The 19,074-nt window shown below is 36.8% G+C and overlaps 1 protein-coding gene across 4 annotated transcripts in view; it reads left to right on the forward strand.

Moving 5' to 3' along the window:
- Positions 1 to 19,074, forward strand: part of SHTN1 (shootin 1) — a 109,737-nt gene that overhangs the window by 40,364 nt on the left and 50,299 nt on the right. For all 4 annotated transcript variants that reach the window (XR_003508814.1, XM_027528414.1, XM_027528412.1 and 1 more), the window contains exons 4-8: positions 2,552 to 2,646; positions 7,636 to 7,804; positions 9,800 to 9,897; positions 11,827 to 11,908; positions 16,774 to 16,868. Coding sequence is in view for 3 of the 4 variants with exons in the window: in XM_027528414.1 (XP_027384215.1) it covers positions 2,552 to 2,646; positions 7,636 to 7,804; positions 9,800 to 9,897; positions 11,827 to 11,908; positions 16,774 to 16,868 (539 nt within the window). In the remaining variant the exon portion in view is untranslated. The remainder of the gene's footprint in view (positions 1 to 2,551; positions 2,647 to 7,635; positions 7,805 to 9,799; positions 9,898 to 11,826; positions 11,909 to 16,773; positions 16,869 to 19,074) is intronic.

The raw sequence follows: 19,074 nt of genomic DNA on the forward strand, positions 1-19,074 counted from the left end.
ATAAGAAGAAATAAAAACCTACCTGATGGAGTATACTGGATCAGAACTGGAGAAAATGTGGACTAGCTTTGCCCAGCTAAGTTTATCAAGTTAAATTACAGGGCAACTTTTTACAAAATGTTTAGAAAATAAGTATTGTTGTTGTTTTCCTCTCTTTACTGGGGCTAAACGTTTCTAGTGTGGGGCTAAACCTTTCTAGTGTGAAATGATTTTTCTTACTCTTTTATGAGCAAGAATATTATTGAATAAAAAGTCAAATTCCTATGAAAAATGCAGAGTGTTTATGTTTTTGTTATGATAGAAATACCAGATTGTGGTAGAAGGTGTCAAGTAGTTAAGGCTAAAAATTTGAAGTAATATTTGATGTTGTAAAAATTGTGTGGGTGTCTTTTCTCTTTCCTTCACAGTTTTGAAGAACCTACCTTGTAAACATAGTGATAAAATGCCAGGAATATTAGGACTTTAAGGAAATAATAGAGCCTATTATTTAAACTACAATATAAAAGGCAATTATATTGATGAAGAGCTACATGGTCTTTGTGTGTGTGAATAAACTTGGCCTGTGTTCAGCTTCTATTTGTTCTTCTGGCATAAACACATATTGTGTGTGATTCCAGTTTAATGGGGACCCGTTTGTATGCCAAGCAGCTGCATTTTAGGACCTATTGCGTGATTTCATAGCTCTCTGAAAATTGGTTCTATTCAGAACAAGAGATAGAAGAGGAGAAGGGGGGGTGCTGTGGGGGGGGGGGTGGGGGAGAGCTTCAACACACAATCATTTCTTTTCAATTGGAGCCAGAAAGGTTGATGACAACATGACCATTGTGTTATAATGATAAGACCGCTACGGCATCTGTACCTCTCATCAAGGCTTTCACACAGCAGCAGATACAGTTTAATTCACTGCTCTGTCAGCAGTGCCGATACCATTATGCCGTCTGTCTCCACAGTTATAATCACTGTCCTCTGAGAAATGCAGTTGAAATGATCTTGAGCAGTCAAAGAAACTCTCAATTAAGGCTGCCACTTCCAATGTGTCAGATTGTGTCTTATGCACTTGGTACAATTTTCACTTCCAATCCTGTTTATTTACAATGTCTACCAGTAATTACGCTTAACGTGTCATTTAGTGAGGGGGGCCCCTGCCAAGCCGATTGTTGGGTGCTGCTGTACCATTGAGGGGGAGTTTCTCGAAGTCAATGCCATCAGCAGCTTTTAGGCCCTGATGGGATGCAGTAGTAATGTTGATAATGCAAGTATCGTGCTCATCAAGTCATAATTAGATGCCACTCAAATGTGCCACTTGTAATAACAGTGTTGATTCATGTTTTTCTCGGTGACTGCAACTACTAATTAGTTAAGTGGTTTTTGGTTGGCCTGCATTTGCTGCGGATCATTATTACTCCTGAAAAAATGTCAAGGTTAGAGATGTTTCTGGCCATTTAGTGCTGCTTTATGAATTTGAATATTAACATAATAAGAACTTTGGATGGACTTAGGAAGTAATACATTTTTGTATTTAATTTGGAGAGAAATTTTTTCCCCTGAGTTTAATCATAATTGCAGGTTAATTAAGCTTAAATGAAGCAAAAGTAATCTGTCTTTGTGTTATGTGAGCCCAGTGCTTTTTCCCTAACTTTGTTGGGTTTCACGTTTCTGTACCCTTAATTTTTCTTTTTTTTTGTAAGCCAAACAAATATCAATAAATATACATGTCTACAGTTAAGTTTGAGGTTCTGAGCATTTTCTTTTCAACTAGAATTATGGGTGAAAGGATTTGGCATTTTTCTTACTTGATCTACAAAGTATAACTCAAGTTTTAAATTATTTTATACTTTTGAATCTCATTTATATAAACCAGATACCAAAAAGTCTGAGAATTGCTGTTTTTGAAACATTGGTTAAACATCGAGTTTGTTGTTTTTTTTAATCTTCCTGACAGTCTGTGATGTGAGAAGCAATTTGTTACCATCAATTTTTATCATCACTTAGTGCAAAAATCTTCTTGCTATAGTTTTCTGCCCTGGAGTTTATGAAATACTTTGTCAGTAATAAAGACTACTATTGAAATACTCAATTTAGTTAAGCTGTCACATTGTTATTCTAGTTATGAGATCAATATGTAAGATTTATTTTTAAACATTTCTCTTTAGCTGGTTTTCCTGAATAGATGCATAAGTTATATTCTGCTAAGAAAAGGAAATTATATTTGCCACTTTTAATTTATGAGAGGTTCTTTTGTTTAAATTAGCAGACATGTCTATAGTTATATAGACAGCTACATAGAAAAGAGACTCAAAAAAATTCTCAGTAGCTTTCCTAAAATGTGTGTAATAGCCATAAAAGTTCTTTGTTGTCTTTTTTCTTTTTACATTCAAATATTAGCTAAGATTTAATCAGAGCAGCATCTTCAACATTTTTTTTTTCCGTGATAGCTAAAGGTCTGGCCAGCTAAAGAATTACAGTATTCTTAATCATGGGACAAGATGTGTGGGCTTCTGGAATAGCTGACTAACTCTGAATGCTAAGACTTTTTCCCCCTCATTCCTAGTTTCTCACATGGTTATAGAGGAAGTGAATTTTATGCAGAACCATCTTGAAATAGAGAAGACTTGTCGAGAAAGTGCTGAAGCTTTGGCAACAAAGGTGAGACATTTCATATAAAGGAATTCTACCTGAGCTTTTAAAGTTCAACTTGCTTTTCTGCATAGTGACCTCTATTTTCTTCTGCTTTTCTAGCTCTCTAATCAATTGATTCTGATCCTCATCAGAGGTCTCAGAATCCTGAAATGTGATTATGCAAATATCTGTCTTAATGCCAAGATTCTTTTGATTATAAAAAAAAGTGTTTGTATGTGTGTATCTCAGTATTTCTATGTGTTTTTTGCCTATGAAAATGGTCCCAGAGTGGCTGGTTGAACTTGACTTGCCTGATGTCTGTGCATTTGGTTAAAATGCTAACCAAGTTTAAAACTAACTGAAAGTGACATAAAAGAGCAATGAGTGTTTTCTGTTTGAATCAGATGAAAAAGTCAGCCTCAGACTGTACATTTCAGGTGATTATTTGTGAAAGCAGAGTGAAGGCATGCTAAAGGTGACCTCCAGTGCTCCACTGATTGCTTCTAGCTGATGAATTTACCAAGTGTGTAATTTTCTATATTCTATCTCATCAGAAGTACATTATTGTTAAGGAATATTTTTATCTCTGTCTTACGTGTTTTGGGTTGGGCAAAATGCATCTGAACCACTTCATCAGAAAATGGATTACAGCAATTTTCAGCCAGATTTCATTAGTGATGCTGGTTTTGTTTTTTGCCCTCTCCACTGTCACCTACCTCCATAGTGTTCCTTTGGGTGCTCCAGAAATTCTATACATCAGACAGTCAATCGGTCAATTTAATCTATGTGCATTAGCATTGTGCTTGCTAGAGGTATTTGCTTAATTGTTTGCATAACGACACTACATTAGAATTCATAAGATATGCAGGCAGAACCTAAATAAGTATATTAATGTGTGTATATGGCTTCTCTTCCATTATTTGTCCAAAGAATCTATAGCAATAGTGGCTGTTGCTTTAAAAAGAATGAAAACATGGAGGTTCTATTCTGTATATCACTAGTGTTCACAAGTTCATAATACTGTTTGAATTTCTTTTCCTTTTCTTCTTTTGGGCCAAGTAGGAAAAATGTATGTGGAGCATACTAGCTGTTCTAAATCTTATAGCAGCTAAGGATAGTTTCTGTATTTTCTCTTGTTTTTAACAAGTATTCCTGTTGCTATAGTACATCCAAAGTGAGAACCCTATCTCTCAGGATTGGCAGTTTATGGAAAACAATGGTTTGGGAGGGAGTATATACAGGTTTTATTACCAGTTACATAATTTTGGACATACGTGACTTTGACCAGGTTAATTCTGTTCCCTAGATGGCTGTTGTTTCATCTTAAATGACAGGATAACCTTGAATTAGGACCAAAGTGAAAATGGGACAGACTTTGTTTATGATGACTTTAATCATTGGTCCCCTTAAAAATTATTTTATTGTTTTCCCCCCTTTTGTATTTAAGTTGATTTTGAGTGGAAGAATTCACGCATCTAACCTGCAATTATCATGTCATAATTTTCAAGGTAGACCAGGATTGATTTCTTAAGAATACCCAGACCCACTGCTCTAGGAATATGGCCCAGGCGTGGGAATGTTGACAAAGTTGCCAGGTGACTGTATAGTCGTCCTTGGCTATGACAATGTGTTACTAATCTCTGGGGTCATTTTTACGGTTTAGTGTTGATAATAGGACCCTTAATGTAGAGTTTGTCTTCTTAAGAAGCCCTTTTGAAAATGGACAAATGGTTTGTTTTTGAGGGTACAGTGTACTTTAGGATACAGTGTATGTGGACTTTAGAATAAAAAACCAAAAAAATCTATTCGATTAAATGCTATCAATATGCTCAATCGATGTGAAAGAAGCTACAGCTTTGTATACAAAGTTTGGAAGCCTCGTTATATGTGTGATCAATAAATGAAAGTAACACATCCTGATTTAAGTATTAATTGTCATTTTTGAAAATAGTTTTCATTTTCTAAACAGCAAAGTTTCTGTAAGTTCTTATTTTTCTAAGTCTTTGCTCTCAAATTAAGGGCAAATAGAATGTTTAATTTTTATGATGCAATTTACATTATTTCCTTAGAAGCAAGTATGGATGCTTTGCCTTGCTGAAATGTGAAAGTTAAACCAATAGAATATAGACCAGTTATTTAAATTGTATGATCCAAGTCTGTTTAACATGCTTATTTTGTATCTTTAACTATCCATTAAACTGTGCTCTATATAAAAACCCTGTTTAAATTTGAATATAGCACAAGGTTCTGTTCCTGTAGGGTTATGAAAGGTTTATTTTTGCCTTCTAACTTAGAAGAGTTCTGAAACAGAAGTAGTGTGCGTTAACCTATATAACCTGATGGCTAATAACTGCAGTGACATTGCTTAGCTTAAGTTTGTGAATTCAGAGTTCTCAAAAATTTCTACTTCGTATGGTCATAAGACTTCATGTGTATAAATCTTGTATTTTCTTCTTTCAGAATATGAAAATGATGTTTCCAGAGAAGACTTTTGAAATTATGTTTGGCTTTTTTCTTGAGAAAGTAACTTTGTTGAATAGAGTAATGGTATTACAGCCAAATAGCTGGTAGATACTGGCGCCTGGTTTGATAGGAGCATTAAACTCTTTTGAGGGCAGAACTGTTAACTGTTACGTTATCAGATGTTACTTTGATGGTGGCCTGGAAAGTAATATGTTAAGCATCAGATGGCAAAAATGAGTATTTTCAGTTTTTCATGGGGAAAGGAACTTTGTATAGATAAATGCCTTGGTTGAAGAATACTAGCTTATAAATGATTTCTGGAGGAAAATTAGTAACAAAATAAATCTCTTTTGTTACTATTAGCTAATATTTGCTGAATTTTTACTGTAAGTCACTATGTTAAATGCTTTATATATAATATGTCATTTAATCTGCATATTATGGGATGGAAACTATTTTAATCCTTAGTAGCGAATGAGAAAACTGACACTGAAAGATTTTCTAGAGGCAGAGACAGAATTTGATTGCAGAGCTGTATTCTCAGCTCTGCTATAGTACTGCTGTTGCTAATTGTATAGAAATATATACCCAAGTACTGCATTCCTCCGTGTCAATTAGTCTTAGTATTGATGTACATTTGAATCACCTGGGAAGCCCTGAAGAAGTACTATGCTGGACTCTATTGCCAGAGATTTTTGGCCTGGTGGGAGGGCCTGCTTCCTCAGGCCAAATAATGGGAAGTTGTTTTTTTTTTTTTTTTTTTAACTCTACAGATTGTAATGTGCTGGATTGGGAACCGTTTGTTTATTAGGAGGCAGAATTACAAATTAGCTCTTGAGTTTTTCCACTCTTTTCTGAAATTGTTCTTTTTTCCCTGCATTCTGAAAAGATATCATCCTTTGAGAACTGACAATGATCCTTGAGCCTCTAGTGCCATGCTCTAGCATTCATGGTTCAAAGAAGCCACGACAGTGCTTACTTGAATTGTCCATCTGAAGGAAGAGAGATTGGGAAATCGTGGGTCTCTTATCATATTTCTGATCCTCTCCTGCAATATGGAGAGCTATAAGCTGGAGCTGTGTCTGGGGACTGGGAGTAAAAGTCTGTGCCTGATTCCTTGAATGGATCTCGCCAGCCTTCCCAGGAAGAATCCAGGGAAGGGTTCATAGCCATTCCTGAGTAATCCTTCCTGATTCCCCAGAGAGGTCAGGGAACCTCTTGTGTTCCAGACCTTGCTAGTGATATGGGCTGGGCTTTCCCTGAGAGAAATCCTGAGGGATCCTAATCATGATGAAAAATGAAGGACCAAAGCCAGACAAGTGCCATACTAAACATCTTATTCTGTTGTAAGGTTTACATAGAGAAGGGCCTTTAGCGTTCTGGTGAATTATTTCTATTTGTATTTATATTCAGTGTCAGTTATTAAACTCAGAACTTGTTTTGATGGCCAACAGCCCTTACTAAATGCAAGCACATTTCTCTATCTTACATTTTATACTAGAGAAAGCAATCTACTAAACACTTCCTACTTAAATAAGAGAAGATCTTTCATATTTTAGTCTTGGGAATAAAGCAAAATCATATTTTCCTTCAGTGGACTTTGGATCAAGTTTAGTCTTTGTGTGTGCTTTGTACTAACATTTATACGCACATGAATACAGGAGCTAAAGAAGGTAATGATAATTAATAACCAACTCATTTTTTACATCAAGGGCGTACTAAATACATCAATGAATTAGGTTTGCTTTATCTGCAATGACATAGAGATAATAGAAACATATCTTGAACTTTCTTCTATTGTGTATTATTAGAATTCTAGAAATAGACAGAAACACATTTTGAATTAGTTTAAGCAAGAAAAGCGGGAAAAAAGTAGGAGTTTGTTCAGAGGGATATTGGAGAATCCCATAGAATCCATGAGCTAGTAGCATTTTAGGAATGGACTGGAACCCTGTGGGAAACCCAGTGTCTGTTGCTTTTCTCTGTCTCTCTGCACTTGGGCTCCATTTTGGCCTTGCTGCTGACTGCCTTTCTCTACTCCTCGGTTGAGTAGTGTGATGTGGTTGCCAGTAGCTACTGTACATCCAGACACGTGGACAGGAGTTCCTGTCCAGGAGAACAGGAATTGCTTTGGGAGAACTTGGCTGTTCCAGAAATTATGTGGAACATGAAGAGGCAGTGGCAATGTCTCGAAAACAGGGAGTGCGGGACAAACATATAAAAGGTGTTCACAGCACAGCATCAAACCAAATAAAGTGTCTTAAATTAGGACTATTAATGACTGGATAAATTGAAATTCGATATAATCTATACTGGTGTTTTATCTTAATTTTTCTTGTATTAGTTATAACTAGCATTTTCACATGCTGTAAGGCACAGGTCTTACTTAATTAGTTTAATGTTAAAAAGTATAAACAAAATAATATTTAGTGACTCTTCTGTTTCATGCTGTGAATGTTGATGAATGTGTAGACAAAAAGACAATTTGACTGTTGTATAAAAACCCGAGACACTCATTTGCTATTAAAATAACTGTCTTTATATTTGCCTTAGTTAAATAAAGAAAATAAAGCATTGAAAAGAATCAGCATGTTATACATGGCCAAGCTGGGGCCAGATGTAATAACTGAGGAGATTAACATTGATGATGAAGATTCAGCGATGGACCCGGAGGATGTTGCCAAGACTTGCGTCTCAGTACAGTGTCAGAAGCAGATCAAAGGTAGGATTCCTGGCTTAATTATCGAACGTGGTTTTGACTCCTATTAGGATAATGCTTCTCAACCCTGGTTGCACATTGAAATTACATAAGGATTTCCATAAATACTGATGCCTGGGTCCTTTTTTGGAAAAAAGTCCTGATTCTTTGTCCCAGAGGGTAGTCTGGTTGAGAATCATGATGACTGTAGCTTTATGAGTTACTTTCTTGTTTGGGATTAGGTACTTTTGAAAGCGCCATCTTGACAGGAACAGTCAGTTAACCTATACATGTCTTAAGGATAGGACTGCGTATTAAGATATTTTTGTTAAAAGAAAGAAAGAATGAATAAAAATGTATTTAGCCAACACCCTCTATTAGTCTGTTGATTTCTCTGTTGAAATCTTTGGGAAGATACCTCCTGAAATTGCTTTGTCTCTGCCCTCTCAGAACTTCTTCTAAGACTCAGGCAGTGAGCTAGAAGCAATATGTAGTATTAAGCAACTATGTTGGTCCCCAAATAGTTCCAAAAGGCAAAACCACACAATACGTCTGTGAAGTGCACAGTAACTCTTTTAATAAAGAAGCACACACATATAGTTTAGGATGTAGGAAAACAGTCTGGGGCTTGGTAATTATTGGAGCATTTTAACTTACTGTATCTGTCAAGAATATTTGTTGGTTTGATAGATAAAACTTGGAAATATAAAGAAGAAAGTAAAAAGAAAGCCATTTTAACCCTGTGTGTGCTCAATTGCTAAGTCATATTCAACTCTTTGTGATGCCATGGACTGACCACAGCCCACCAGGCTTCTCTGTCCATGGGCTTTCCCAGGGAAGAATACTGGAGTGGGTTGCCATTTCGTCCTCCAAGGGATCTTCCTGACCCTGTAATCAAACCTGCGTCTCCTGCATCTCCTACCTTGGCAGGGAGATTCCTTAACCACTGAGCCACCTGGGAAGCCCCTCTTACCCTCTCACCTAAGAAAAAATTGTATTTATGTTGGCAGGAACCGGGAGAGGAAGTTTAAAGGCTTTCCTTTTGTTTCTATTTCTCCCTTCTGTTAGATCTTGAATAGTATGGTTTCTGATTCTTTTTCAAGATTAGTCTGGCAGTGGAGAAAGTGGTTTTGAAATAAGTCTCTTGAGAACCCCTTCATTAATCTGGGTTCATGTAAAAAGTTTGATTTAATTTACTAGTAAATAACCACATAGAGCATTTCTTATTGTCCTTGGAGAAGGGTAAGAAATTAAAAGCACTTAAAAGCTAAGTGGCAAAACTATGTGGGCCTGGGTATAAATTTAAGTACTGTGCTAGTCCATGTATTTTTTTTTTTTTTTTAACATTTGAGTGGTAGAAGTAACTTTAATATAACACCAGAAGCTTTTGCACTTATAGTGCCTAATATTTTCACTCTAGTAACAGTTTTCAGTTAATCTCAATAATATGAAATACGAAATAAATTAAGAAACAAAACACCCACAACTCTGGAGAGAAAATTATTAGAATTAACCCTTTTTCAAATAGGTTATATTTTGAGTCAGTTCAAATAATATTTAAGGGCTATAAATTGGCAGCACGTCAGGGTTTTTTCCTTTAAATCAAAATCTCCAAATTGTTAGCTGCCCCGTTTGTTTGTATTGCATTGTGACAAGAGCCCTTGGCCATTATAAAATAAAAAAGAAATTAGTACAATGCCTTAATTTGTTTTGCTAAAAGCTTAAAAAATCCTACTTCTAAAATGCCAGACAGTTTGTAGAATATAGGTTTGATACAATGCAGAGAAAACATAATCTAGTACATTTAACATAGAATGCCTGATAGAAAATTTAAGGAACATAGCTATATTAAGGGAGGGGAACAAGTGAAATTTCCATTGTCTTCTGCTGCTTCCTTTTCCTTCTAATTGTTGAAAACCTTTGACAGTAAACTGCTCATGGACTGGTATTTTCAATTCTTCTGACAAGATTGATTTCTTCTTTTAAAAATAAGTCTTTATTTTTTCTTTAAAAATGCAGAACTTCGAGATCAAATTGTATCTGTTCAGGAGGAAAAGAAGATATTAGCCATCGAACTGGAAAATCTCAAGAGCAGACTTGTAGAAGTAACAGAAGAAGTATGTATCTTAGGCCTGAAAGGCAGGACCTTTAGTGCTTTGAGATGCTTGGGGACAGGCTGCATCAAAACCTTGCTGTTGGAAGCTTATTTCTGACACGAGAACCATGTACTACCAATTTTAATCTTCTCTTGTCCCCACTATTCCAGACCTACAAAAAGGTATAGAAAATAAGATCTTAAGTATTCATGGGCCCACTCTGTAGCTCAAGAAATAATGCACTAAAATAGCATCGAAGTGTTTCCTGTTATCCCGCATGTTTCACTGTTTGCAGATTTGTGACAATGATACCTGCATCTGAAATCACACACTGTTGCTTCTGGTGAAGAATGATTTTGCTTCTCTAGTCGAGGGCAAACTCAGTAGAGAAAGGCTCTCCTCCTCTGTACCTCCCAACATAGGCATATATAGTAGATGGTAGAATGGGTTCAAGTGGGTATTTGGAGAATCTTTTTATTTTTTCTTCTGAATTGTCTGTGAAAGCAAGAGCATGTACTTAGCCTTCTTTGCACGTGGCTTGAATCTGCCTTTGCAGTCTCGATGTAATTTGTGTCAGTGGTTCTGAGTCTGTAGCCCAAGGTTTCTCAACTGATGTATTATAGCACCTTCATATCTTGCCAGTGATCAAGTGTCCCAGGGTATTGGTCCCTTCAGTGAGCAGCCTCATCCAGTTCCCATACACATATTCTTAAGGACCAGAATGTGAAAAAGAATGTGAAAAAGTGCCCATCTACCTCCCAGCCTCAGTTACTGTTTCAATAAGTGTGAGTGGGAAGAAGGACAAAGATATTTTGGAAGCACTGAGCAGGGTATACCAGTTACTAATTTAAACAGAAAGCAACAGTATACTTTGTACTAAAAGAGACCAGTTCACAGACTCTCTGGAAGTGCTGATGGATTCAGGGGCCCTTTCAGGACCATCATCTTAGCTTGTTTCTTGAGTGTTATCATAGGAGAGAAAGACATTTTGATGCATTCCATTTCTCAGTTATAATTATTTATTGATGATTCTCTTCCCTCCCACTTAGAGGTATTATTGGAAGCCATTTCAGAAGTTAGTTTTTTTTATGATTATTTCAGACATCTGAAAAGTATAAAAAACAAAGTAATGAACATCCATATGCTGACTACACAGTTCAGTATATAAAACATTAACATATTATTGAAACCCATGTGTATCTCTCCCTGAGTGCTTTCTCCTGACTCCCTGCCCTGTTTCTCCAAGCAACCATTATTCTGAACTTGGTTTTTATGATTTCAGTGATTAGATTTACATATCTACTACAATGACTAGTATTTTGAATGTTTTTAACTGTATAAACTTGCTTCTTAAATTCAACATAATGCTTTTGAGATCTGTCCACTTCCTATATATAACTTTACATTCTTTTTTTAGAACTCTACTATGATAGTCTCTTTTCCTGTGATGCCAAAAATTATTTCAGAAATTGAAGTTTTTTGGGGGGAGGTTTTCATATGTATTTTATTTAAGTCAAAGGTCAAAGCATTTTTTATTAAAAAAAAATCTGTGTATGTTTTACGTAAGCCAAATGTCATCAAAGTGTTAAATGAATGCCAAAATTTAATATTATATATCTGATTAAATGATTCAGGTATTTTTTGGGTGCAGTCTAGTTGGATTTTTCCTTTTGAAATGTCAATCATTTACGTTGGATGACTAGAACATTGCCATATTTAAGGAGCAGTGCTAATGCTATTTGGAATATGTAAAGTTCCAGGTATATATCCTAAATTAAATAGACACTTTGAGGCTATAAAAACGCTTTAATAAAAGCCTAACACAGTGAAGGCAATGACTGCTTTAGTGTAGCATCGGGTTGAAAATTGAACAGTAGTTTAAGTCGCCCATCATCATGTCATGTTTTACAATTTTGGATGTTTTCTCCTCTCACAATATCACATTTTTAGGTAAATAAAGTTAAACAAGAAAAAGATGTTTTGAATTTGGAAGTTCTTGAACAGAGGAAAGTCTTAGAAAAATGCAATAGAGGTATGTGTTTCTAGTCTTTTCTTTCTAAAATCTATAACTTACTTTGTGTCTATATATTTTGTATTATTTTATACCTGTGTCTAAAGAGTGTTGTAGCAAAAGTTTTCTATATTGTGTCTTCTTAACGTCTAGCAATGAGTCTCTCTCATTTCCTGTTCTTTTATCACCTAAGTTAGAGCCTGAGGAAATTTAAAAGAGCTTCTGCTTAAGGAATTCACAACCCACTCATTTTGAAACTTCAGACCTAAATCCTCTTTTGTCCTACATGTATCCTGGGACCATGGCCATATTGGTATTTATGTATCTGGTAGGGTTATTCAGTAAACCGCTCCTCAGTCCAGCAGTGATTGGGATATCTACATAAATACCTGCAACATTAGATGACAAAATTTTAAATTAAGAGGACAAGGAAATAGTTTCATTAGTAATATCTAGATTCCATACACATATGTTAACATACAATATTTGTCTTTCTCTTTATGACTTACTTCACCCTGTACAATAGGCTCTGGTTTCATCCACCTCGTTAGGACTACTAAAATGCGTTCTTTTTTAAAGCTGAGTAGCTTTCCATTGTATATATGTACCAAAATTTCTGTGTCCATGCGCAGTGGAGATGCAGACACAGAGAACAGACTCATGGATGCAGTGTGGAAGGGGGCGCTGCTAAGTCACTTTGTTCATGTCCGACTCTGTGTGACCCTGTGGGCCATAGCCCGCCAGGCTCCTCTGTCCATGGGATTCTCCAGGCAAGAACACTGGAGTGGGTTGCCATTTCCTTCTCCAGGGGATCTTCCCAATCCAGAGATCAAACGTGCATCTCTTATGTCTCCTGCATTAACAGGCAGTTTCTTTACCACTAGTGCCATATGAGAGTGGCATGGAAACATATACATTACCATATATAAAATATAGTCAGTGGGAATTTGCGGTGTGACATAGGGAGCTCAAGCCCGTGTTCTCTGACCACCTGGAGCAGTGGGATGGGGTGGGAGTTGGGAGGGAGTTTCAGGAGGGAGGGGACATATGTATGGCTGATTCATGTTGATGTATAGCAGAAACCAGCACAGTATTGTAAAACAAATACATTGCAATAAAAAATTTTAAAAAAGAGGATATGGAAAACAGGACACAGGGAAAGTGAAAGTCTGTGTTCAGATGCAAAGTGCCTCCTTGCTCCAAGTCCTTGCACATTTCCTACCTGTGTGCCTGAAGTCTGGCTGTGAGCTCCCTGGAAGCCAGAGGCAAGAGAGATTCACGATCTTTTCTGTGAATCACATAAAAATTTACCTCTTCGTCAGGAGAAGCAGACTTGGTCTCATGGCGAGAAGGAGCTTTCTTCTAGAGAAAACTCTGTGTAATTTGATTTTATCATCCTAGTCATAAAGCATAGCATGCAATCTCATGGTGCTGTTTCTTATGTCTCCTGGTTTAGAACAAAGGAGTTATGCTAAAGTGCAAACATAATTCTCAAGGGGAGCAGGGCCTCTTAATGTGCTTTTTGTTCTGCTTTTTCCCCTCAGCCAATGTCTTTCCTAGTTCAGAAACTACAACTTGAAAAGGAAACCTTTCAGACCCAGGACCTTCCCTGTTGGTAGTGGTGGTGGTTATCTGTCTTTGTGTCATTCATGAATTGAGATTCTTTTCTTTTTGATAAATGAACTTATAGCTAAGTGTGGGAGATGCACTAGGTTGTAACATTTCCTTTGCTCTTTGTGCATTTAAGAAGATATAAATGGTATAGAAGAATTTTCAGTTGTAATACACTATGCTATTAACAGGCTTCTACAAAGGTTAGTATGATGGCCCTTGCCTTCAGGGAGCCCCCTATCTAGGAAGAGAGAGAGATTATGTACATAAATACATGACTAGGACCAACCCAATTTATTTCAGAATCTAAGAGGACCAGGGCATGTGAAAATTCACTTTTTATCATAGTGTTCTGGTCATAGGAAAGAAAGTCGATTATCTTGCCTAGGACTTCTTTTTAAAAATAGGTTTGAGAATCATTTAGCTCTCAGGGACCTATAATTCACATCACAAACCACCATTTACATTGCTTCACTTGAGCAAGACTGTTAGTCTTTCCTCTGAGGAGGCGGTAGATTGACCGAGTACAAAGTTTGAAATTCTATGTCATTACACAGCAAACCAGTTCTTAGTCAGTTAAGACTGAAGTGCCCTGGAGGAACAGCTTGTGAAAGCAGCCATTAAGAGAGCCTTTTTAAAGCTTTTTATCGCTATGACTCAGCTCAGAGTTGAGAGTGTCTGGCCTGAATCTGATGGAGAGATCAATGTACTATCCACCCATGTGGTACCTACTTGGTGATGACGCCATCACTCCCTCTGTCCCATCTATATCATTATTTAACAAAATGTCAAAAAGTAGGAAAGAATTCATGTTGCTCCTATTTGACAGGATATTCCCTTTGAAGGTTTCTGCCCACAGGGATTCTTTAGTTCAAATCTCTGACTTTAGGTCTCTGCAGATCTAAAGCTGCTTCTTTTCTTTAAAAACATGGATAACACTTTGAAACAACTAATACACACACACACACACACACACACACACGTATACATTTTTCTTTCTTTTTATTCAGGTAACATACTTTTTTTGGTGGGAAGTATAAATGCATATTGGAAAAGGAAAAAAAAAATCTCAACTTTTATAGTCCAGGTATGAGCACTGTTAACATTTTAGTGTTTATTCTTCCAGGAGAGGAAAGGAGCGGAGGGACAATTCACAGGTAGGGGACTAAGAGGTACAAAGTATTATGTATAAGATAAATTACAAGGATATGTTGTACAACACAGGGAATATAGCCAGTGTTTTATAACTGTAAATGGAGCATAACCTTTAAAAATTGTGAATCACTATACTGTACACCTGTAACATAATTTTGTGCATCAACTATCTTTCAATCAAAAGGCCTATATATACAGGTTAAATTGTTTGTTAAATATGTTTATAATGTATATGGAGTATAAAGAAAATACCAACAAAAAGGATAGTCTTTGTATCCATTGGTATTTTACAAGCCCCTGAACATCAATCTCTACTTGTATTTCTTCATTGAATTTTTATCATAGTTTTTATTTGTAGTTTTTCACATATGTATATATCTCTGAACAGCATATTATTTAATTTTGCATGAACTTGATATATATGCTGTCATTTTGCCTGTGTCCTTCTGCAGCTTTTTGCATTTGTGAGGTTCATCCATATTAAAGGGTTTTACTGTGGTATGTTTTTCTCTGCTGTATAATATTTCATTTATGTTTATACCAAAATTTGTTTATCTAGTATCCACTCCAGTACTCTTGCCTGGAAAATCCCATGGACGGAGGAGCCTGGTGGGCTGCAGTCCATGGGATCGCTGAGGGTAGGACACCACTGAGCGACTTCAATTTCACTTTTCACTTTCATGCATTGGAGAAGGAAACGGCAACCCACTCCAGTGTTCTTGCCTGGAGAATCCCAGGGACAGAGGAGCCTGGTGGGCTGCCGTCTCTGGGGTCGCACAGAGTCGGACATGACTAAAGCGACTTAGCAGCAGCAGTATCCAGTTGGTGGATGTTTGAGTTTTTTCCAGTTTTTTGCTATTCCAAATCATCGTGTTATGAGAATTCTTACACATGTCTTCTGGTGCAAATATCAAAGAGTTTCACTAACGTACACACCAAATGTAATATTTTATCTTCGATTTCACTACATAATGCCAGATTATTTTTAAAGTAGGTCTGTAAGTTTATATGCCTGTTAACAGTGTGTTTGTTCTCACTGTTCTGTGCCCTGTCCAAACTTGATATAGCTATACTTTAAAATTTTTGGCAGTCACCTCTTTGGTGAATATAAAAAGATAGCTATGGTTTTACTTTCCATCTCCTTGGTTACTGATAAAGATGTTTATTGGCCTTTTACATATTTCCTCCTCTGTGAAACTTTTATTGATGTGTTTTATATGTGGCTTTTAAGAAACAGAAATGAGCTCATTTTAAAGGTATATCATGAAGGTCTTTCCCATTTAGGAAATATGCCTCTACAATATAATTTTTTATGTTTTTATGTTGGTTTCTACCATACAGCAGTGCACAACAGTGCATGCAAATCAATCATTCCCTCTTGAGCGTCCCTTTCCACTCCCATCCCACCCCTTTGGGTCATCACAGAGCACCAGGCTGGCCTCCTTGTGCTATCCAGCGACTTCCCACTGGTTATCTGTTTTACGCATGGTAGTGTATATATGTCAATGCTGCCCTCTCAATTCATCCAACGCTCTCCTTCCCCCGCTGTGTCCCATCATCTGTTCTCTATGTCTGCATCTCCATTCTTCCCCTGAAAATATGTTCATCAGTACTGGTTTTCTGGATTCCGTTATCTATGCATGAATGAACAATATTTGTTTTTCTCTTCTTCACTCTGTATAAAAGGCTCTAGGTTCATCCACCACACTGCACCTCACTCAGTACAAGTAATCCTGTTGGCAGAATATTTCTTGTATATTTCTTTACTTACTGACCCCTCAATGTTAGGTCATCTAGATTGTTTCATTATTTTCAGCAGTGATGCAGAGAACACCTTTACAATTAGATCTTTGTAGGTTCATGATTCATTCTCTTAGGAGAATAAATACATTTCTAAAAGTGGAATTGTTGAGTCAAAGGGTATAAATAGTTTTAGATTTTTGATTCACATTGCCAGGTTGGTCTCTGAAAAGGTGTTATCTAATTTATATTCCAGCCAGCAGTGAATGTAGGTGTTTTGTATGCCTGAATAAGGAATCTTTTCAATGCTGGTTTTTTCATCCATTTGCCTAATAATCTGTGTGGCCTATTGTCCATTTTCTTTTCCTTGTCTTCTTAAGTGTCCATGCTAGCAGTAGAAGAGTATGAGGAAATGCAGGTGAACTTGGAGCTGGAGAAGGACCTTCGAAAGAAAGCAGAGTCATTTGCACAAGAGGTAAATGTCTTGCAGAGACTTCATTTTTTAGTTTTGTATTTTAAAGAGCTTTGCAGATGACATATGAAAACATTTTTTGAGGTTGAACAAACACTTGTCACTCTGAATAAAGATCATCTGCTCTAGGGAGCTATTTTGAATAGTATCAAGTTCACTGAACTTGGTGTCAGAGATCTGGGTTTGCATTTTTCCATGTCATTCGGGTAGTAGTCGTTTGTTACTAGCAACTCTTAACCTCTTTGGGCTTCACTTTCACCATGGGTGATGATACCAACCTCACCAAGTGGATTGTAAAATCAAATGGCATGAGTCTTCATAAGAATTTTATAAACTAGAAAATGCTATACTGGGAAAATAAATTGTATTTAGGGATACCCATCCCATTACTTGTGGTTTAAAGTCCGGTTTGAGTGCAGGACTTTTGTATGTTTCCAAAAGCCTTAAGAAACTGGGTTACATCTCAGTATACCATCTGAAAGAACATCATGGTCTTCAGTGACTGTTCAGCGCTCTCACTGTGTGCCTTGATTCTGCCACTTGCTGTGGAACATTGTCACACACGTTATACACCCATTATCTGAGCCTTTCCTCTCATGTTAGAGATGAGTTTTGAGCTTCTCATGCTCTGGGTTAACTTTGTTGACACGTGGTGGTTGGGTATTCCACGGCTCTGTGACTGGTTTCCAGGGAAATGAGGAGGCATCAGTTGGCTGAGCTGTAACAGCTTATGATGTGTTATGTGTTAACAGCTTATGATGTGATCTACATGAGATCTTCTCCATCAGGTATAAATATTTTGAATCTGTTTGCCTACTGTGGGTTCAAGGAAGGTAGCTAAGGAAATGTAAGCATTCTTAGGTGGAAGTACCCAAGGTATAGAAGGAAGACAAAGTGCAGGGTTATGGGAATGACATTTGAAGATCAGATGATGGTTTTGTGCAAGAGTTTTTCCATACTTGAAGGTAACTCTGGTAGCAATGAACCCTATAAAAGTTTAGTCTGAGAAGGTCTGATTTGAAATATTATGATTAAATTTATTCAGAGAGTTTAATGAAAGGTGAGTAAATATTTATTCTCTTATTTCTTGGAAGGAGGCAAAAGAATTGAAGTGTGTTAGAGCCCTTCAGAAAAATCTACAGCGTATAAATAATGGAGCTAAAGAAATAGTTGAGGGGAGAGAGAGTAGAGATAATGTGAAAATGCCTTCATTGCAAAGCTGAAAATGTTGGCTGATTTTGACCTGCATGCAAGGGTCTTAATTTTGAGAGACATTTTCAGTTTGCATTTCTTGTTTGCAGAATGATGTTAGAATACAAAGCAGCTCAGAGAAAAACTTGAAGGCCATGTAATAACCGGATAGATGGAAGAAGTAAGATTCCTTTAAGAATGTAAAAATGAATTATTCATTCTGCCATGCAACCTGTAGTGCTTGGTGCAAACAGTACTGACAGGTTAATCCAGAATGAGGAGAGAGATGTTTGAGGAGGGAAAGTGAGAGCAGTGGTACTTACCCTGCTGGTGTGTGTGTGTGTACGCGTGCGCTAAGTCGCTCAGTCATGTCCGACTCTTAGTGACCCCATGGACTGTGCCCGCCAGGCTTCTCTGTCCATGGGATTTTCCAGGCAAGAGTAGTGGAGTGGGGTGCCATTTCCTCCTCCACACTGCTGGTAGCATAAGTATTTGCAACAGTGCTTGATGATTTTACAGTATCTAAGGCTTGGTCTACACAATAGTAAGAAGAAAAGACAAAACTGAATTAGAACTGGTATATCTTCCCTTTTACATGGTTTATAGATTCTCAGGTTTTCAACAGACAACTGCTGATAAAAGGTATCTGACTTGACTTAACTAGAGAAATACCACTTTTGCATTTTGTTCTTAGTGCATTCAGCAAATATCTTTCAAGCCAGACACTGTGTGAGTAGTGGAAATATAATGGTGAAGAAAGCAAATACGACTCCCGCCCTGTTGGAGTATTTAGTGTAGAGCCATAGAAATCATTTTTTAAAGTTAATTTAGGTCACCTTTTTTAACTACAAAAGGAAGATATATACCCTGTAAACATGCAAACAGTTTTCAAATGTGTAAATTAAAAATTGAATGTTTCTTCCTTCTTCTTTAATTGTTTGTCCAATTAAAAAACCCAAAGCATGATCACTTACAAGGAGGGAACAGTCAGTTGTCCTCATAACTATGTTTTGTATTT

The sequence above is a fragment of the Bos indicus x Bos taurus genome, chromosome 26 (assembly GCF_003369695.1).
Source record: "Bos indicus x Bos taurus breed Angus x Brahman F1 hybrid chromosome 26, Bos_hybrid_MaternalHap_v2.0, whole genome shotgun sequence".
Taxonomy (NCBI): domain Eukaryota; kingdom Metazoa; phylum Chordata; class Mammalia; order Artiodactyla; family Bovidae; genus Bos; species Bos indicus x Bos taurus.